This window comes from Protopterus annectens, chromosome 1.part1 (assembly GCF_019279795.1).
Source record: "Protopterus annectens isolate FY-2018-M chromosome 1.part1, PAN1.0, whole genome shotgun sequence".
Classification (NCBI taxonomy): domain Eukaryota; kingdom Metazoa; phylum Chordata; order Ceratodontiformes; family Protopteridae; genus Protopterus; species Protopterus annectens.
In genome coordinates, this window is record NC_056726.1 from 1,830,805,947 (window position 1) to 1,830,826,444 (window position 20,498).

The 20,498-nt window shown below is 43.1% G+C and overlaps 1 protein-coding gene across 2 annotated transcripts in view; it reads right to left on the minus strand.

The window, feature by feature from the left end:
• Positions 1-20,498, minus strand: part of LOC122812587 (elongin-A-like) — a 1,667,864-nt gene that overhangs the window by 368,605 nt on the left and 1,278,761 nt on the right. For both annotated transcript variants that reach the window (XM_044084820.1, XM_044084819.1), the window contains exon 8: positions 6,738-6,835. In XM_044084820.1, coding sequence (XP_043940755.1) covers positions 6,738-6,835 — 98 coding nt within the window. The remainder of the gene's footprint in view (positions 1-6,737; positions 6,836-20,498) is intronic.

Genomic DNA, 20,498 nt, shown 5'->3' on the forward strand with positions numbered 1-20,498 from the left:
TGAATGCACCCTACTCAAGGACATGTTCATCCCAGTCCATGTTAGGCAGAGCCCCTCGCTGACCCTCTTCTAGAGAAATCTTGATGAGTGGATGGGAAATCGTAAATTTACTCCTGGGATCACTTCTATGGCCCTGCTGGACAGAGGCTCAGGAATCTAGTCTAAAAGGGAGGTGAAAGCCAACACATTCTGGCTAGGCTTATAAATGTCCTAGGGCAGATAGCCTAGCACCTGCCTATGGACCTATAAAAGAGGATACCTCAATGTTTTTATCAACATTTGAGTAGTAGTAGCACGAAAAAGACAAAATAACCATTTTAATAAAACTCCAGAGAACTGTGGTACAGAGATTTTCCTTGAACAGCTACTTACAGGGCACTCTGGGGCAAATACCTACAGGTGTAGTTTATCACATTATACTCTACGGATCATGAGCTATTCAGGTAGACCCTTAAAGAAAAACTGGTGTATTTTCAGCGATAATAATGACATCATTGACAAGCTGAGGGTCAAGTCAATCATTATTTTTAGGAAAGGCACCAGTTTTAAGCAATTATTTAAATTGTCTGGCAAACTTCCACATCACTCAATTTGGCATGCAAAAGTGCAGTGCTTGCCACTATTGTAAAAATATTTTTTGTTGCACCAAAGTAAAAATCAATCGTTTCTCTGTTACAACAAAAGGCAACTACAGCTGCACAATGAAAGTAGTAGTTTATGCAGCCCCTTGCCAGTCTTGTAAGTATTTTTACATTAGTAAGACTGAACGGATACTCAGTCTATGAACATCTTTAAGAAATTAGAACCAAGTGTGAAACTAATGTATTTTTTAAACAGCTAAGAGTACACCTAGATCACCAGTTTAAATTTGTCATTCTGGAGCAATTGCCCATGCATCCCAGGGGAGGCCCATGGCGTCTAACACTAGAAAAGAAATAACTTACTTGGCAATTGCATTTGAATTCAGCTAGTCCACCAGGCTTGAATGGGTTTATTTCCCTTAATTGTTTACTTAAACTCAAAGGCAATCATTGTTAATCATGTATTTTTCAACATTCATTCAATACTTCACATTCACCTTGTACATTTTGGAAAGTGTATTAGCCACGTTTAATTAACTGGAAGGTTTTGCAGTGTTTAAAACGGTTTTAAAATATGCATATACTCGACTTTAAAAGTGAGCATGTTTCTCTTAATTCTTTTAACTTCTTGGCACAATTTGGTCAAGTGACCTTCAGGAGGTTTTAAATCCTGGTTTCGATGCTGCATTGTACCTGATGAAGTCTTGTGGATTTATATCCGAGACAAAAGCGCTTATGGTTTTCTTTATTAAACATCTAACCATTTGCAAAGTCTGGTTCATTAACAGTGAGTGATTTGTACTTCACCTGAAGTGTAACAGTTTTTCAATTAACAGTGGTATTTACATTTGTTTTTGATTGTCTCTGGTAGTGATCTACCTGCATTCCATGCCCTTCTCTCTTTGGTTGTACTTTTTTACAAGTTTGTTTCTACGTCAAAGCCTCTTCCTTACCATCATGTTATCTGCTTTACATTGTTAAGGCCTTACATCCTTTTAACCTTGTTTCCTTTTAGTACGGTATTTCAGTGGGTGTTCCAGTTCTTGCACAAGTCAGGAAAGATACATGCAAAAGGGAGCTATATAATCAAGGGCTGAGTATAGGGGGCCAATGACATCACTAGATCAAGATACAATCCCTTAGTTCATAAGCTGTGCAACATAGAAGGCCTTTCTGACACACGATGGCTGAATATCAAGTCACCGCCCACATAAGGTCCCAAATTCCGAACAGCTGGGTCAACTCTTAAGAGGTGTATTGTCAATGTGGTAGTTCCTGGGGTATATGACCTTCTGAAGAATACAATTAATAAAATCTTTTGTCATTTAGTTTCAGTCCATGATTTTGGCACCAGTTACTTATTAGGACAAGCCGTCTGCGGATAAATGGGTCATTTGGGGATTCAATAGTTGCTCCTAGCTTGCTGTCATCTACAAACTTAGACAGAGCCCTTTGGTATTGTTTTTCATTTCAGAAAAGTAGATGCCGAACAGGAGAGGTCCCAGCACAAATCACTGAAGGACTCTACTGTTAACTGGTCTCTTTGCAGATGTAACTTCCATAACTTCTCCTACTTTGACTTCTTGTATCCTGCGAGCCAGTTGGCAATCTATCAGGTGACATAGAGGTTTATTCCCATTTTATTTAGCCTTTCTACTATGCCTCGAGTGCAGGATTGTGTCAAAATCTTTGACCAGGTTGACCCAGCTGTGCCTCCCAAACATCTCAGATGCTCAGGTGAAGGCTGCCCTCTCCAAAGCAAAAAACACTGCTTCCATGGGACCAGATGGCATCCCAGGTTGCGTCCTACATGAACTACAAGAGGAACTAATCCCTCAAATAAAACAGCTACACAATCTCAGCCTCACTACAGGATATGTGCCCACAGAATGGCGTACAGCAACAGTGGTCCCACTCCACAAAGGTGGAGCCTCTACGGACCCTGGAAACTATCACCCCATAAGCCTGACTAGCTTAGTCTGCAAGGCTATGGAGAGGATCATCATGGAGCTCATAAACAAAGACATTGGGGACCTACAGACACTAGTTCCTACCCAGTTCGGCTTTGTCAAAGGCAGATCCTGCCTTTTGAACCTGGTTGACTTCTTTGAAACAGTCACCAAAGCCATAGATGAAGGGAAGGTAGTCCACACAGCCTATCTGGACCTTGCAAAGGCATTTGACACAATACCTCACTCGGGCATCATAGATAAGCTATCCAGCTTAAATATAAACCCCTATGTCACAAGATGGGTCGCAAACTGGCTCAAAGACAGAACCCACAGAGTGAGAGTTGCTGGAGCCATGTCAAACTCGAAACCGGTCACAAGTGGCGTCCCACAGGGTTCTGTCCTGGGACCACTCTTGTTCGGTATATACTTTTCCGAGGTACAGGCAAACGTGGGAGGACTATGGCTCACCAAGTTCGCAGACGACTGCAAACTGGGCGCCATAATCAACTCTCCAGCTGACACAAACATCCTTCAAAAAGGTCTCACAGAGACAGATAACTGGTGCCAGCGCCATGGTTTAAAGCTAAATGCCAAAAATGTATAGTCATACCCTTTGGCAAAAACAATGTGCCCACAAATTACCACATAGGCGGAAACCCATTAAGTACAGAGAAAGTTATTAGGGACATGGGGACCCAAGTTGATAGCAATCTCTCCTTTGAAAACCACATTGCAAAAGTGGTTAGAAAGACCTTCTACATAGCCCACCTCATCACGAAGGGTTTCACATCTAGATCAAGAGAGGTAATCGTGCCTTTATTCATCCCTCATCAGGCCCATCATAGAATACAATGCCCCTTTTGGGATGTACCTTACCCGACACCTGCAGCAATTAGAAAGACCCCAAAAGTATCTCACCAAGAGGATCAAGGGTCTCAAACAGATGCCATATGCTGCTCGGTTAAAAAAACTCCAGCTCTACTCAGTTGCATACCGCCTACTTCGAGGCGATCTATGCCTGACATACAAAGCTATGTCAAATCCAGAATTAATGGACATGCTCCACCTCAGAAAATCTAAATCCCTTAGAGCCACACGCTCGAGGGACTTGAACCTCAGCACAGAAATAAATATAACTTGCTGGAGGGACAGGTTCATAACCCAGAGCCTCCCTTCGCTCTGGAATAGAATTCCAGTTCATGTGAGGCAGAGCACCTCACTGAATCTCTTCAAGAAGAATCTCGATAAGTGGATGGGGGATCGTAGGTTTGTCCCAGGGATTACTCCTGTGTCACTATTAGACAGAGGGACAGTAAACTAAACCTTAAAAAGAGCACAGTATACTCAACTCAAGGGGTGGCGTAAGCCATACAGAATCGGGCTAGGCTTATAATTGCCCCAGGGCAGATAGCCTAGTATGAACCTATGAACCTATGTGGGTGTTTACAGTTTGGCCTTCATCCATTGCTTTGGTCAACTTTTCAAAAAGTTAAAATACAGTTATTTGGGGGGGGGGTCTTGGCTAGGCTTGTAATGATCTGCAAACTGATTGCCTAGTACTTACCTATGATCTTATGAACTTTTTCAGAAACTGAATCTGAGAGCAAGCCGTAATGTGTGTTAAAGCATGCAATAACTATAAAGCAAGGGAAAAAGGAAAAGATATGTTTCCCCAGTGGGGTACTAACCTGCAGATTCTGGAAGCCAGACCCAGACTGATGAGACCTGAGACAGCACACTGCTCCTACCACCACCAACAAAAAAAGAAAAAACAAAATAACTAAAAATGGCACAAGCAGATGTTCCTCTTAGATCACCAACATCCTGATGTCTGGGTAGAGGGCGTCCATCCAGCCTGACATTTTGGAAGTCAAGTCAGTGGCTGCCATTCAGTAGCCAAATTTCAAAGTGTCATTAGTGCAACAATCTGGTCCTATAAGAGAGACAAGTCAGGTCTCTTCAGGCTTCTTCCCTAAATAAACAACAATGCATTTCTGATGGAGTGATAAAGGAGCATGAGGGCAGTACATGATATTCTGGTAAGCCTAAGAGGTTCTACAAAGGAAGAATTACTCAAAGTGAAGACAAGCTAGATACAGAAGGAAAAGGACACTGGGTCCACAATCCATCTCAGAAACAATGGCTTCTGGGTGCTCTGAATTTTCCTAACAGCTTAAGTAGGAAGAAATCCCACATCTCATGCCAGCAGGTGTGAAGGCAAGCATGCACATGATGAAAGTGCAAAGTGTTGGACAAATGGAAGATCATGTGACAGCAACTGCTAGCTGAAAATGGTACACACAAGTAGATCTGGGCAGTTTCCAGCTCTGGCTTCAGGTCACCTTCCTGAAGGGTTTGTTTATACACCCATGACTAATTTCAAACAGGTATTTTTTTAAATTGTTTTTGTTTGTTTCTATGGTCAGCCACGACTATCAAATATCCCCACATAATACCCCACTGACTCATTCACTATCTCCAATATACTTGGAATCAGGACCCAGCATCAAACCCTGGTAGGGAATACTTCTTTTGCAATCTCATCTTATAACCTTAGCAGTGGGATTTAAAGTCCACTATCACCGAGTCATCAATAACACCTGCTCAGATTTTCAGTCATGTCCTGGCTGATAGGTGAATGGGCAATATCTGTTAGTTTGATCTCTACAGTGGTGCCCTTTTCTGCACACTCCTTAATGCAAAGCCATAAAGTCATTACTTGCTCGGGTTACATTCCCATTCCCCAACTTCTCAGTGTGTATACCAAAGGTCTGAATCACACATCACTGTTACAGCAGAATACACACCAACTACACCCACCCTTGATGGACAAGCTGACATTGGTCACTCAACTCTCACCCTTCCTCAACCGAGTCATCTGGGTTATAGTTGGGGCTTTATCCCTCTACCACAGAGCTGGCTACCAAATATCAAATATTTGCTGATGTTTACACTTTGAGGTTGAAGCCTGATGCCAAAAGACAAACTGGATTAATCTGCCACCCTTGCAACAATAAAGAATGGCTGTGTCTGGAGGGACGCAACCTGAGGAGGTGAGTCAGTACCAAATTCCTTCAGTCCATAACCAGATGGCTCAGAGAATGTCTCTGTAGAATCAACCTAAATCACAGGCTCTATTCCAGACAAATATTGGCAGTAAGGGAAAGCAGCAGCACCCCACTACCACCACCAAGGTGGCAACTGGAGGCATGTCTTGTCCAGTGCAACCATATCCCTCCAACCTGCTGGAATACCATGGACTTGAGTCCTTGCTAGCAGAGGAGGAGTTCAGCTCCTGTAGAGATCACACAGCTCCTGTTTAATAATGGACATAATGGAAGGATAGGCCTTCCATACCTATGCTACATCCTTACGAATGACAAAGGACTGTGATCCAAACTGTAGCATGCTCTCATGACGTTTGACAGGACAGGGACTCATTTTATGAGCACAACACCTTCTAGAATTTTTCTGAATGCAGACAAACAAGAAGAACTGAAAAAAGGCTACATCAAGGAGAGTCATAAGCATACTTGTATATCTATATAATTACATACATAAACATATAGGAGTATATTACTAATGACATCAGATGGACTTGATAAAAACACAATATATCAGATTTCATTTATGATCACTTACAACAAAAAGGAAAAATATTGTAAATGAATGACTGTAAATACAAATAGTTATATATGCAAACATTACTGCCCCCACCTAAAAAGAAAAATTAAATGAATGCAAATAAAGCATTAAAAATCTACTGTTACCCCTCACCTGGGAAACTTACATATACATAACTCCACAGTTGCACAATCACAAGGGAATGAAAACAAAGAATTACGTCACAGTCTATACTTGGCAACTTGACTATAACCTAAAACTGTACCACCAGTGATTTGCACACACATAAGTTTAAACTGTTTTTTGCAAGTTAAAGGTTTTAAAAAAATAGGGAAGTAAGAAACACAAACAGATTAACAGAGGAGGCTCATAAAACTGTGTCCAGACTTCCACAGCTAAACTACTATCCTATTTGTATATTTATTTTCATTTATTTATATATTTGCTAACTAGGTAAGCCCACTGGACACATGACTGACCCAGGAGCAATGCCTCATTAACTGACTTGCTCAGAGTCACACAATAGACAAATTAAGTTTTCTGCAGACAAGCTGCGTGAGAAAAACAAAAAAAAACTTACAGGGTTGCAGTCCTCTATACGAAACAACTGATCAGGAGTACACCTTTCCAGCACTGGTTCCAAAATGTCAAACGGAACCCCTCCAACCTCATGGATAGCTACCAACAAATAAACAGTCAGTCAAGGGATGGAAAATGTCTGCTACAATATAAATGTTTAGACTCTACAGTTATTCATTTATTTACTGTGAAAAATAAAATATTCAGCAAAAAAAAGAACTATACATCAGTTTCAGATACCCAACATAGAAGGAAAGGAAGATGGGAGTAAAAGGACAGCTTTTCACATAACTTATTTATTTATTTATTGGGAAATTCCAACTGGGCACAGGTCCTTTTTCAGTAGAGGCCCAGGGAGAAAAGCTCCACACAACAATAAACGAGCAGCAGAATACATGAAGAACAACTGAATATACATACAATAGCAAATAAAACATACTGCATTCGCTACACATACAATATGAAACATAGTAATGAGCAGATATACCAATATCTAGCTAGAGGCTAGGAATAAAGGTACGATGTATACACAGATAGTACTAAGCTCAAACGGATACTGTTCTAAACTCATATACCTAAATCTTAAATAGAAATGTTGCACTAAACTCAAACAGATATAAAGCAGATGCTCTACACGAAGGTGGAACAAGCTAGAACGGCTAATGGGATGGAAGCAGAAGACAGAAGAGGAAGAGAGGAGACTGAGTGAGTAGTATACATGGTAGGGAGAAGAAGCTAGGTGGTCAGTTGGATATGTATTTGGAGTTGAGATGAAGGGAGGTAGTTAAACATGTTATAACAGGTTTGAAACATTGAGTGAGGAGGGAAGGGGAGGTTAAAGGGTAAGCCAGAGCCTGCAGGGGAAGGAATGCAATGATCAGATGGTGTGAGGCAGGGTAGCTAGGGGAAGGGAGAGGGTAAAAAGGAGGATTACTAGTCAGGATTCGTGCATGGGCATAACCAGAGACTTTTTAAGTTAATTTTTAATGCAGTCTTGAAGTGATTGCAAGAAAGTAGTGTGGTTATGGGGGGAGGGGGACTTTTCCATAATCTGGATATGACGCAGGAGAAAAAGAAGATATTTACTCACCATAATGTTCCATCTGAGTAGTTATACTTCATTTTCTGCAACTGTGGGAAATTCCGGAAGGTCACCTTGCAGTCCATTCTACCTTACCTCCGAGAATGTGACTGGATGTGCTCGATAGGCCTCCAGGATGCTTACTACCACATCAAAATTTGCAGAAGCTCCAGGAGATTTCTTCGCTTCCCGCTGGGATCCAATCATTTCCAGTTCAGAGCCCTACCCTTCGCTCTCACCAGAGCCCCCAGGGTTTTTACCAAGGTTATAGCAGTCGTAGCGGTTCACCTGAGACTTCAGGGAATTCAGGTGTTTCCTTACCCTAGACGATTGGCTCCTCGCTGCTGCCACCAAGCATCTACTTTGCATGGCCAGAGACTCCTTCCTACAACTTGCAGTCAATCTAGGGATTACCATCAACCCTTCCAAGTCCTGCTTAAACCCGACACAGTCCTTGGAATTCATAGGGGCACGATTAGACACTCTACTGTTGCAGATTTTTCTCACTTGGAACAGGGTCCAGAACCTAATGGCCCATGCGTCAGTGATCCTGGGCCCCAGGACGCCAACGGCGAGTGACGTTCTCTGAGCCCTAGGCTCCATGGCTGCAGTAATTTCAATTCTTCCATGTGCGCGCCTTCACATGAGGGTGCTTCAGTGGTCCCTGGCAGTTCAGTGTTCTTGGTTAGACCTCCCCATGGACTACCCTAAACGAATCAGCAGAGCCTGCAAGATTTCTCTTCTTTGGTGGCTCCAATCGCTAGAAATCGTGGCAGGTCGTTCTTTCTTAAAAACCCCAGCCCAAGCCACAGTGACCACGGATGCCTCCCAGCTCAGGTGGGGGGGGCACTTTTTGGGAAGGACAGTCCAAGGCATGTGGTCCCAGACCGAGACCAGATTGCATATCAATGTTCTGGAGATGAGAGCAGTGCTTTTAGCGTTGCAAGCCTTTCACTCTGTTCTTCCCATGGGGACAATTGCAGTTCAGTCAGACAACATGTCTGTTACATCAACAAACAAGGGGGACCAGATCTTACCCTCTCTGCCACGAAGCCATGAGAGTGTGGGAGTAGGTCATCTCCACCAGTCGGTTTCTGGTTGCAACGCACATTCCAGGACGCTCCACATTTTAGTGGACAGACTGAGTCGGGCTATTCTAATGCCATACAACTGGACTCTGAAACAGACAGTAGAGGAGGAGATCTTCCTCGCATGGGGTCACCCTTGCTGCAATCTCTTCACAGCTCCTTCCAATGTGAAGTGCAGTGAGTTCTTCGCTCTAATCCCCTCACCAGGGGACTTCCCCAGAGATGCTCTAGTCGATGCTTGGCCTCCTGAGTTACTGTATGCCTATCCCCCGCTACCTCTCATTCTGAAGTTTCTTCAGAAAGCTTGCCGACTGGGGTGCAAAGTGATCCTCATTGCCCCGTTCTGGCCTCGTCAAGTGTGGTCCCTCTTCCTCTGGTCTCATGCTCTAACTCCTCCACAGATTCTGGATCCCTGCCTGGATCTCATCTCCCATCCCTCGGGCATCAGTCCGCCTGATCTGGACAGCCTCATGCTGACGGCTTGGTTGCTCCAGTTCCCTTGATCACTAGGACTCCCGGTCTATCATCTTCAATAAAGAGCACACTGATGGCATCCCACAAAGCTTCCATTAGGAAAGATTATCGCAGCAAATGGAAACGCTTCACCATTTGGGCTTCTCAGGGGACCCTAGATCCAATTACAGCCCCGGTTCCTGCAGTGCTGGAGTTGTTGTCATATATTTTCCAACAAGGGGCTAGTTTCTGTACAAGAGATAGTCTTCCTGTCCTCTGCATCTTGCCTTGTTACACCAATCATCTGCATGTCCTCTCTCACTACATCCATAAACCTTATCTTACGCCTTCCTCTTTTCCTGTTACCTGGCAGCTTCATCCTTAGCATCTTTTTCCCAATATACTCTGCATCCCTCCTCGGCGCATGTCCAAACCAATGTAATCTTGCCTCTCTGGCTTTGTCTCTAAACCCTCCAACCTGGGCTGACCCTCTAATATACTTATTCCTAATCTTGTCCACCCTCGTCACACCCAGTGCAAATCTTAACATCTTTAACTCTGCCACGTCCTGCTCTGACTCCTGGCTTTTTGTCAGTGCCACTGTCTCCAACCCATATAACATAGCTGGTCTCACTACCCTCTTGTAGACCTTCCCCTTCACTCTTACTGGTACTAGTCTGTCACAAATCACTCCTGACTTTCGTCTTCATCTCTCTTCCACACTCACCATTACTCTGAACTGTTGATCCCAAGTATTTAAACTCATCCACCTTCACCACCTCTACTCCCTGCATCCTCACCATTCCTCTATCCTCCCTCTCATTCACACACATATATTCTGTCTTAGTCCTGCTGACCTTCACTCCTCTTCTCTCTAGAGCATATCTCCACCTCTCAAGGGTCTCCTCCACCTGTTCCCTACTCTCACTACAGATCACAATGTCATCTGCAAACATCATAGTCAACGGGGACACCTGTCTGATCTTGTCTGTCAACCTGTCCATCACCATTGCAAATAAGAAAGGGCTCAGAGCTGATCCTTGATGTAATCCCACCTCCACCTTAAATGCATCCGTCACTCCCACCACAGACCTCACCTCTGTCACACTACCCTCGTACATATCCTGTACCACTCTTACATACTTTTCTGACACTCCTGACTTCCTCATACAATATTACAACTCCTCTCTAGGCACCCTGTCATATGCTTTCACTAAGTCTTCAAAGACACAATGCAACTCCTTCTGACCTTCTCTGTACTTCAACACTCTCAGAGCACACATCGCATCTGTAATGCTCTTTCCTGGCATGAAACCATACTGCTGATCACGAATCATCACCTCCCTTCTTAACCTAGCTTCCACTACTCTTTCCCATAACTTCATGCTGTGGATGATCAATTTAATCCCCCTGTAGTTAACTACAGCTCTGCACATCACCCTTATTCTTAAAAATCGATAACAAAACACTTTCTCCATTCCTCAGGCATCCTCTCACTTTCCAAGATTTCATTAAACAATCTAGTTTAAAACTCCACTGCCATTTCACCTAAACACCTCCATGCTTCCACAGGGATGTCATCTGGACCAACAGCCTTTCCATTCTTCATCGTCTTCATAGCTGTCCTTACTTCCTGCTTGCTAATCCATTGCACTTCCTGATTCACTATCACCACATCATCCAACCTTCTATCTCTCTCTCATTCATCAGCCCCTCAAAGTACTCTTTTCATCTGCTCAACACACTGTCCTCACTTGTGTGTACGTTTCCCTCATTATCCTTTATCACCATTACCTGCTGCACATCTTTACTAGCTCGGTCCCTCTGTCTAGCCAATCGGTACAGGTCCTTTTCTCCCTCCTTAGTGTCCAGCCTTTCATAGAACTCTTCATACGACTTATCCTTAGCCTTCGCCATCGCTCTCTTTGCCATGCACCTCATCTCCTTATACTCCTGTTTACTTTCTTCATCTCTCTGACAGTCCCCACTTCTTCTTCGCCCACCTCTTTCTCTGTACACTATCCTGTACTTCCTCATTCACCAGGTCTCCTACGTCTTCTTGTCCTCCTTCCTCTTTCCAGATGTCACATCAAGCACCTTTCTAGCCATCTCCCTTACTAGCTCTGGTGTAGTTACCCAGCTATTTGGTAACTCTTCACTGCCACCCAGTGTCTGTCTTAACTCTTCCCTGAACTCCACTTCACAATTATCCTTTTTTCAATTTCCACCATTCGATCCTTGGTGTTGCCCTCACATTCGTCCTCCTCTTCTTGATCACAAATGTCATCCTACAAACCACCATCCTATGCTGCCTAAATACACTTTCCAAAGCCACCACTTTACAGTCTCCAAGTCTGGAAGGGGCATGTGCTAACACTCTGAAATTAGGAAAAAGATAAATTTGTTGAGGCAGGACCTTAAAAGGAAATGTGATCTCAAAAGCACAGGGCATGTTTAACAAAAGCTTAAGGACATCCGAGTGCTTTTAAGAAGAGTGCTGGTCAGCAAAGAACAGTGGAAGAAGGGAAAAAAATGTTTAGAAGATGTTAGAACTGCACTTAAAGTGAAGCAGAACAAAGTGTCTAAGCTTTTAAAGCCATTGTTCAATACAGGGGCACAATGATTAAGGTCTTTATCAAACACAAACATAGCACAGGGGGGTTGATTCTGACCTCTGGTTACTGGCTAGGCTTGTACTAGTCTGTAGACTGACAGTATATATAAATATATATACATATATATATGTGTGTGTATATATATATATATATATATATATATATATATATATATATATATATATATATATATATATATATATATATATATATATATATATATATATATATATATATACACACACACACACACACACATATATATATTTATATAAAATAAACTAATTTAATTACATCATGCAATTAACTCATCCAGCTACATATAGTTCATGTGTTCCCTTAACTCCTACATTCAGTGTTCTCTTAATTTAACTCCCATATTACTGGAAAATAATGGGAAGTCAGCCTGCTTGTGCCCCTACTGTCAGCCTCTTGGCTCTTTACATCCTTGGCAGTGTAGGAACTGCCTTAAACTCTCAGATAATATACTCGTACTAAACACAATATTGTTTGCAAGAGGTGTAAATATTTAATTAACCAAGAAGATTTCCTCTCACAAAAATATGGCTTGTGAATACTCACCACCATGACAATCAAAACCAAATTGTATTAAAATGTTTTACACTGAAGCTGTAAAAAAAATTCAACCAAAACCCGTCTAGAACTAGGAAGACAAGGTCTCACTAACATTTAAACACCTCCTTGCCTTCAAACACATCTACAGCAGAGTCACGAGAGTCAAAGCACCTCAAACATATCATTCCTAATGTTGTTGTTGTTGTCTTTTGGCTTTTCCCGGTTAGGGGTCACCACAGCGGACCTCCGGTCCACTAATGAATGGCAGTAGATTTTGACGAATGCTGAGGTGCCAGCTCTATGTTCAACCTTCAACGAAGGCACGCCCATTTATGCATGTCTTTCGAACGCCCACCCAACTGTGGGGAGGACATGCAGACTCCACACAGAAGGCACTTCCCGCACTCCAGCCGAGAATCGAACAAACACATCATTCCTAATCACTATACTAAAAAAATGTTTTAGTAATAGATGACTATAGTCAGGCACACAGATTTGTCACTCACAAGGCTACACAAAGATAGGGCTACTGTAAGTTGTCTTTCAGCTACCAGATATCTGATGTCAGGGCTCTAAAGAACCTTTCCCCAAACAAAGATGATGACCTGGTGGTGGCCTATGTAGGAGTGAATGACTTGGAATGTAAAACCCTGAGGGACATGCAGAAATCTGCCAAGTGTGTAACAAGTGCAGGTAAGATACCAGTCTTGAGTAGAATCCTTTCTTCTTCAAGAATGATGCCCAAGTGCAAGGAAAAGATAACTTGTTTTTACAGTTGATTAATACTTAGTATCATTCCAGGGGGATCCAGGATGTGTCAACATGGGACAAGAAGCTCAGCAGTCCAACTTCCTTCACCAAGGATGGCCTGCACCTCTCAAGTCAAGTTTTCTGCATACTGGCTAAAGCCTCTGCAGCTCCCATAGTGTCTTTTTTTTAGACAGAGTCCAACTAATAGATATCCTAGTCTAGCAAATATATCTAACCTAGAAAGTACAGTTGTGTACACTTACCATAAATGTAGATGTTCGAGTGTATTCACTGTTGCAGTCATTACATTTGGGTAATCCTGCTGGCAGATTGCCCTCAGCCGGCCTGAATTCCAAAGTCTTGGGTCCTGCGTCGGCTGCCGTCACCCCTTCCCAGATGTCACGTCGTCAGGGGTATAAAAGAAGCAGCCGACGCCATTTTCTTTAGTTTTTCTTGCCCCAGATGTCAGGTGCTCCCCAAAAGGGTAGCCACAATTTATATATGTATAATTACATCACCAATATAAAATGTACCTTTATCTACAAGCAAATACACCACATAGGTTGTATAAACCAGAGAAGGAAAGATAGGTTCCATCAGAAGAGAAGGGGGATGGTGAGTGGGTAACCTGGACTGCAACAGTGAATACACTCGAACATCTACATTTATGGTAAGTGTACACAACTGTACTATGTTCTTTGTGTTTCACTGTTGCAGTCATTACATTTGGGTAGAGTCCCAAAGTTAAGGTTGGGAGGCTGGAGCTAAACAGCATTAGGAGTGGCTAAGAGGCCCTGAAGAATTGCAGTGGCAAAGCCTGCCTTGGATTTAGAGTAGAATGGCAGATGGTGGTGCTTTGTAAAGGTGTGCACTGAACTCCAGGTAGCAAACTCTAAAATGACCTTGGTAGGTACTCCCCTGAGAAAGGCTGCTGAAGTGGCTGCAGCTCTGGTTGAGTGTGGCCTAATGCCCTTTGGTACTGGCTTGCCATGGTGTACATAGCAGAAACGAGTGCAGTGGCCTAGCCACTTTGAAATAGTCTGCTTTGAGATAGCCTTTCCTTGTGATCCTGCAGGATATGTCACTAGTAATTGCTCTGTCTTTCTGAAAACTTTGGTTCTGTCCAAGTAGAATCTAAGCTGTGTACGTCCAAAGAATGCAGAATTCTTTCCCCCTTGTTCTGTGGATTTTATAGAAGGTTGGCAGGTGAATAGTTTGGTTGAGAGTCGCACTGGACACCACATTTGGCATAAATGTTGGGTTTGTCCTCAGAGAGACCCTGTCTGGATAAAAAATGATAAAAAGTTCCACAGCCATGAGTGTCTGTAGCTCTGAAACTCATCTTGCAGACGTTATTGCTAGGAGCAGAGCTGTTTTCCAAGATAAAAAATTTATATCAGCAGTAGCAGCTGGCTCGAAAGGGGGCAGGGTGAGCTTTTCCAAGACATAGTTGAGGTCCCATGTAGGCATTGGTGATCTCCTTGGAGGTCTTAAATTTTTGGCTCCTCTGAGGTACTGCTTTAATAAAGGATAAGAAAAAATTGGGGGCTCTACATTGTAATGAGCCGAAATGGCAGAGGCATGAATTTTAATAGATGAAAAAGATAGGCCTTTGTCCAGCATCTCAGTTACGTATTGTAAAATCTGAGGAATATTTGGGACAACTGTATCAGTTCCTTGTGCCTGGTAACAAGCACAGAATCTCTTCCATTTTCCTGCATAAGATTTTCTAGTACTAGGCCTTCTGGCTTCTAAAATGACATCCATCACAGCTTTACTGAGAGGTGTGTTTTGTATGACATTATTCGCCATGCCATCAGGTTTAAAGTTCTGAGTTGGCTGTGCAGGATCTGACTGTTTTGCTGGGACAGTAGATGAGGTATTAGAGGTAAGGTCCAAGCTGGGCATTGAGACAAGCTCCTTAGTATTGGATACCAGTACTGGCGGGGCCAGTCTGGGGCAATCAGTATCATCTTTGGCTTCTCCTGTCTGACCTTTAGGAGTACTTTGGGTAGGAGAGGCAGAGGGGAAAATGCATATACTGATAGGTTTTTACAGCTGAAAGATAAGGTGTCCACTTTCCATGCTTGTCTGTGATAAATCCTTGTGCAGAATCTTTTTAGTTGGTAGTTGTTGGGGGAGGCAAATAGATCTATGTCCGGGCATCCCCATTTCTTTGTTATCATGTTGAAGACTTGTGGATCCAGGTGCTACTCGTGGGGATCCATGAAGTTTCTGCTTAGTTCGTCTGCCAGAGTATTTTTTCTTCCTGGCAGAAATTGTGCCTGCAGATGTACTTGGTAAGTCAATGCTGTGCCCCACAAAGTCATGGCTAGTCTGCAAAGGGGTAAGAATGTGTTCCCCCCTGCTTGTTTATATACCACATGATGGTGGTGTTGTCTGTCTTTATCAGTAGTTGTCCTGGATGAAGTAGGTCCTTGAAGGCTGTCAGGGCATTCTGAACTGCTAGCATCTCTTTTTGATTGATATGTAGATGCATTTGGTTTAAGTTCCATGTGCCCTGAATACATCTTCCTGCCATGTGGACCCCCCAGGCATAATCTGATGCATCCATTGTTAGTGTCTACCTGGCTGGGGGTAATGTGAATGGCTGTCCCTTGTTTTGTTGAGAAGCCTTTGCCCACCATCGAAACTCCTGTTGCAGGCAGGGAATGAGAGTACTCATAGTTTCCAGGCTGGGCAATGTTGAGTCCAAACACTTTTTAGGTACCACTGAAGTTTCCTCATATGCAGCCTTGCATATGGAATTAATAGGATGCAGGATGCCATGAAGCCCAAAGCCTGCATAATGTTTCTTGCAGATAACTGGCCTTTGTTGCTAACATTTTGAAATAGGTAGTCAGTTGCCTTTGTTTGTCTGGCGTGAGATAAGACATCTGGACAGCTGTATTTAAGCTTGCACCAGGAATATTATCTCTTGAGAGGGTACTAGTTTTGATTTCTTGTCGTTGACTGTGTACCCTAGGCATGTTAGAAGTCTTTTCACAAACACCAGATGCTGTAGAAGAATGTCCTTGTTCTCTGCTTGAATTAGACAGTCGTCCAGGTAAGGATATATTTGTACTCCTCTTTTTCTGCAGAATGCAATTACTGGTGCCAGGCACTTTGTAAAGACCCTGGGCACAGTAGATAAGCCAAAGGGCAGTGCAGAGAATTGGTAATGCATTGAACCAGCCTTGAATCTTGGGTATCTTCTGCATATCTGTCTGATTGGGACATGCCGGTATGCCTCTTTTAGGTCTAAAGTCACAAGCCAAGCGTTCTTGCCCAGCATGGGCAGAAGCTGCTGCAAAGTCAACATCTTGAATTTTGGAATATCCAGGAATGTGTTCAGAATAGACAGGTCCAGTATTAGCCTCCAGGCCTTGTCCTTTCGGGGTACCATGAACAGCCTTAAGTAAAGTCCTTGTCCCTGCTCTTGCGCTGGTACTTGCTGAATGGCCCCCATGTCCATGAGGGATGAGACTTGTTTTTGTGCCTCTGCCCATTGATTTTTTTGGCAGATCTGGCCAGCCGTTTGCCTTTGGCAGGGTATGGAAATGGAATTGTAGCCTTGTGACACGATATGTAGGACCCACTTGTCCTTGGTTATAATGTGCCAATTTTGAGAAAAAAGTGCTAATTTTCCCCCTAATGGTGCTGCCAGGAGATAAGTGCTTGGTGCAGGCAGGGGGGAGTCATTGGGACTGTTTCCTGTATGGTTGTGATTTGTCTTCTCCCAGCTTTGGAGGTAGAAGCCCCGCATTGCTTTGGGTGGTATGAACCTTGCAACTGGGATCTGCCTCTAGGGTGTCTGGATCTGCCCCTTTGAGGTCTGTCTTACACAAGAAAGGACCAATTCTTTGTTGGCCAGTGTCTACTAAACAGTACTAAAACCAGAACAGATCGAAGAAGGCACAAATCCTTAACAGCACACTATGCTTTAATGAACGACTTTTCAGTCCATCAAAAGGGAAAATACATAAAGCGACTCTTCAGTCCACCAGTAAAACGCATCACATTAACGCAATTCAACACACACTGCGTTTTCGTTTCGAAGAACTTCATCAGATGGAGACAAATGCATACCGATGTTGCTTTCTACTGAGACCTGCTTAACGACCGGGTTTCTATTTGCATCTTATTTCTAATTGCGGTATGCATTTGTCTCCATCTGATGAAGTTCTTCGAAACGAAAACGCAGTGTGTGTTGAACTGCGTTAATGTGATGCGTTTTACTGGTGGACTGAAGAGTCGCTTTATGTATTTTCCCTTTTGATGGACTGAAAAGTCGTTGTTCACTAAAGCATAGTGTGCAGTTAAGGATTTGTGCCTTCTTCGATCTGTTCTGGTTTTAGTACTGTTTGGTTGGTTTTCGGAACAGTGATTCTTCAGTGTCTACTAAACCTAGGTGGCTGTACTTGTAAAAAATCTTTGACCGTTTGCATAGATTTAGCTTTGTCCTCCATTTTCTTCAACACCTCTTCTGCCTTAACACCAAACAAAGTATCATGTTGTAAAGGTGCATCTAATAATTTAGCTTTAACATGATCAAGCAGATTTTGTTCCTTTAACCAAGCATGCCTCCTAATTACAGAACCTGCAACTGCGGCCCTGCAGGAGGCCTCTAAAGAATCAAAACCACATTGCAAAGTATGCTTTCCAACTTGTTCAGTTGTATGCAATAAATCCTGCATTTCCTTGTTTTCTACACATTCAGAGTTTAACAACATTTTCTGTTTAAGCAATGCCATGACATGCTGCTGATATTTGAGCATATGAAACTGACAGTTTAAAGCCCTTATAACCAAGGTAACAGATGTATAAACCTTTTTTCCCCATCTAACCAGTGCCCTAGAATCTCTGTCAGAGGGGGTAGGGTTTTTTGCAGCGGAAGGCTTAACTCCTTTGGGACCCTGAGAAATAGTTTCTGGGTCTGCAGTGGGGTTTTTAAAAAGGAATTTATGAGAGTCAGGAACCCTGTAATATCTGTCAGGCTCAACAGGAGCTAAAGGTAAGGAGTCAGGGGTAAGACTAGACTCTGAAAACACATCATCTACAATGTCTGACACAGGAGGAATGGCTAGTGGCTTGTGTTGAGGTAGTAAAAGGAAATCCCTGAGCCTCTTTTTAGATTCTGAAAAATCTTGGCTCTCCCAGTGGTAATGCTCCCTCATGGTATGTAAGGTTCCCCAAAAGAATAGTCCTCTGGAGGAGAAGCTGAAGGTATATATTCTTCAGCATCAGAATCCTTACAGGGGAGAAAAGTATACTCCTGATCAAAAGAGGAACCAGAAGAAATGGAAACCTGATCAGAAGATTCATAGTCAGACTCTTGCCTAGGCCTCTTATCAGGAGGGGGATGGGAACCCCTGATCAAGGTAATCAAGTCTTCGGCCATTTTGAGCATCTGTTTTTTGGGCATAGAGGCCTGACCACGTGGCTCGAGTTGGTTTCTTTGCTTTGGAAGGTGCTTTAGTCTTTGCCTTTGAAGCTGAAGTTGGTTTGATGTAAAAATGTTTAGGTCTGAATACACCTCAGAAGCCGGTGCCTGCTCAGCAGCTTCGGACACATCTGAAGGGATAATATCCAAGGCTCCAATACCTTGAGTTTCCAGCGGCATAGCCGTCTCCACATGGGAGTCAGTTGCGGCCTGCGACTCTAAAGTAGCATGCGTCAGGGGCTGCAACAGCGCCTCACTAAGGACCGGCGAACCTGCGACTGGCTTAGGAGAAGCTACGTCGGTTTTGGGCCTCAGTTGTCTATCTCTTTCCTTTTCTTTGCGTTTTTTGTGAACTTAGATAGTCGGATGGCTATCTGACGACATTTCTGGATAATTAAACCGGTGTCCAAAATAGTTTAAAGCAAAGTCATAACGACGCTGAATAGTGCGCTGGTTAAATCTAGCACAAAACCGACAACCAGAAATGTGATCAGGGCCTAGGCAAGGAATACAGTAAGAATGAAAATTCATGAGGTATTTGCTTCCCACAAGAAATACAATTATTAACTTTTTCTGACATCGGTCTGGAGCAAGAAAAAAGTTTCCCCAACAGGGTACTTAGCTTTATTGAAGACTTCGGATCTGAAACTCTAACAAGAAAATCTCAGGAGTCGGCCGACCGGAAATTGTGAACTGCTTCTGCTTCGGGCACCGCGCGGCAAGAAAGACTAAAGAAAATGGCGTTGGCTGCTTCTTTTATACCCCTGACGACCTGACGTCAGGGAAGGGGCGATGGCAGCCGACACAGGACCCAAGACTTTGGAATTCAGGCCGGCTGAGGGCAACCTGCCAGCAGGATTACCCAAATGTAATGACTGCAACAGTGAAACACGAAGAACATCTGAATTACTAACAGACTGCCCGATCTTCAGATACTCTTGAATTTCAAATACATCCATGTCTGTGTAATTACTGAGACTTAGTTAACTTCTTAACTGGGTTTTGTGCCTGTCATGCCTTCATGCCTAATGGTAACAGTAGTGGGCATCTCCGTATTTGTCAAAGACCACATCACCTTCAGGCAGACTGCCAGAGAGAGCACTACTGAACTCATGGAAACTCCAGCTCCTCAAAGCAGTACCAAATATCAAATGACAGCATGTTAAAAGACAATCCCCCATGTCACTTTATGATAGTGTAAGATTCCTAATGTACTCTACAAACTCCCTATTAACAAAAATTCCATCACATTGGGAGACTAATTATCCTTCAATAAAAAGAGCACCTTTACTTCTAATACATGGTATGCCTAGCAGTTCTAAGACTGTATAAGTTGTTTTACATTAAGAAGGTTTGTGGTCTGCACTGTACTGTCAGAACAGGTAGCTTGCATCCTTCTAAGTTGGGAACTGCTGATTGAGGGCTCAGTGTCTGTTATTCTAAAAGTGTATTAATTCTGGTTTAAGCACTTGGGCTTCAGGCCAGTTATTTTACATTAAAAGGGTTCGTGGTCTGCACTCTTGTGGGAGGAGAGGCTGGACTCTGCCCTTCTGAGCTGGGAATTTCTGGTTAAAGGCTTATAGTGCCTGCATATTTAAACTGCTTCTTACTGAAATTGGTACACCTTGTTTGCTGTAGCATAGACTAGATCCAGGCCTGCTGAATCTAGCGTTGTTTGTATAACTTGAGCACTAACCCAGGCATTCTTTAAAGTATTCAATTGTATTTATTACTGCTTGGCAGTAACTTGATTAAA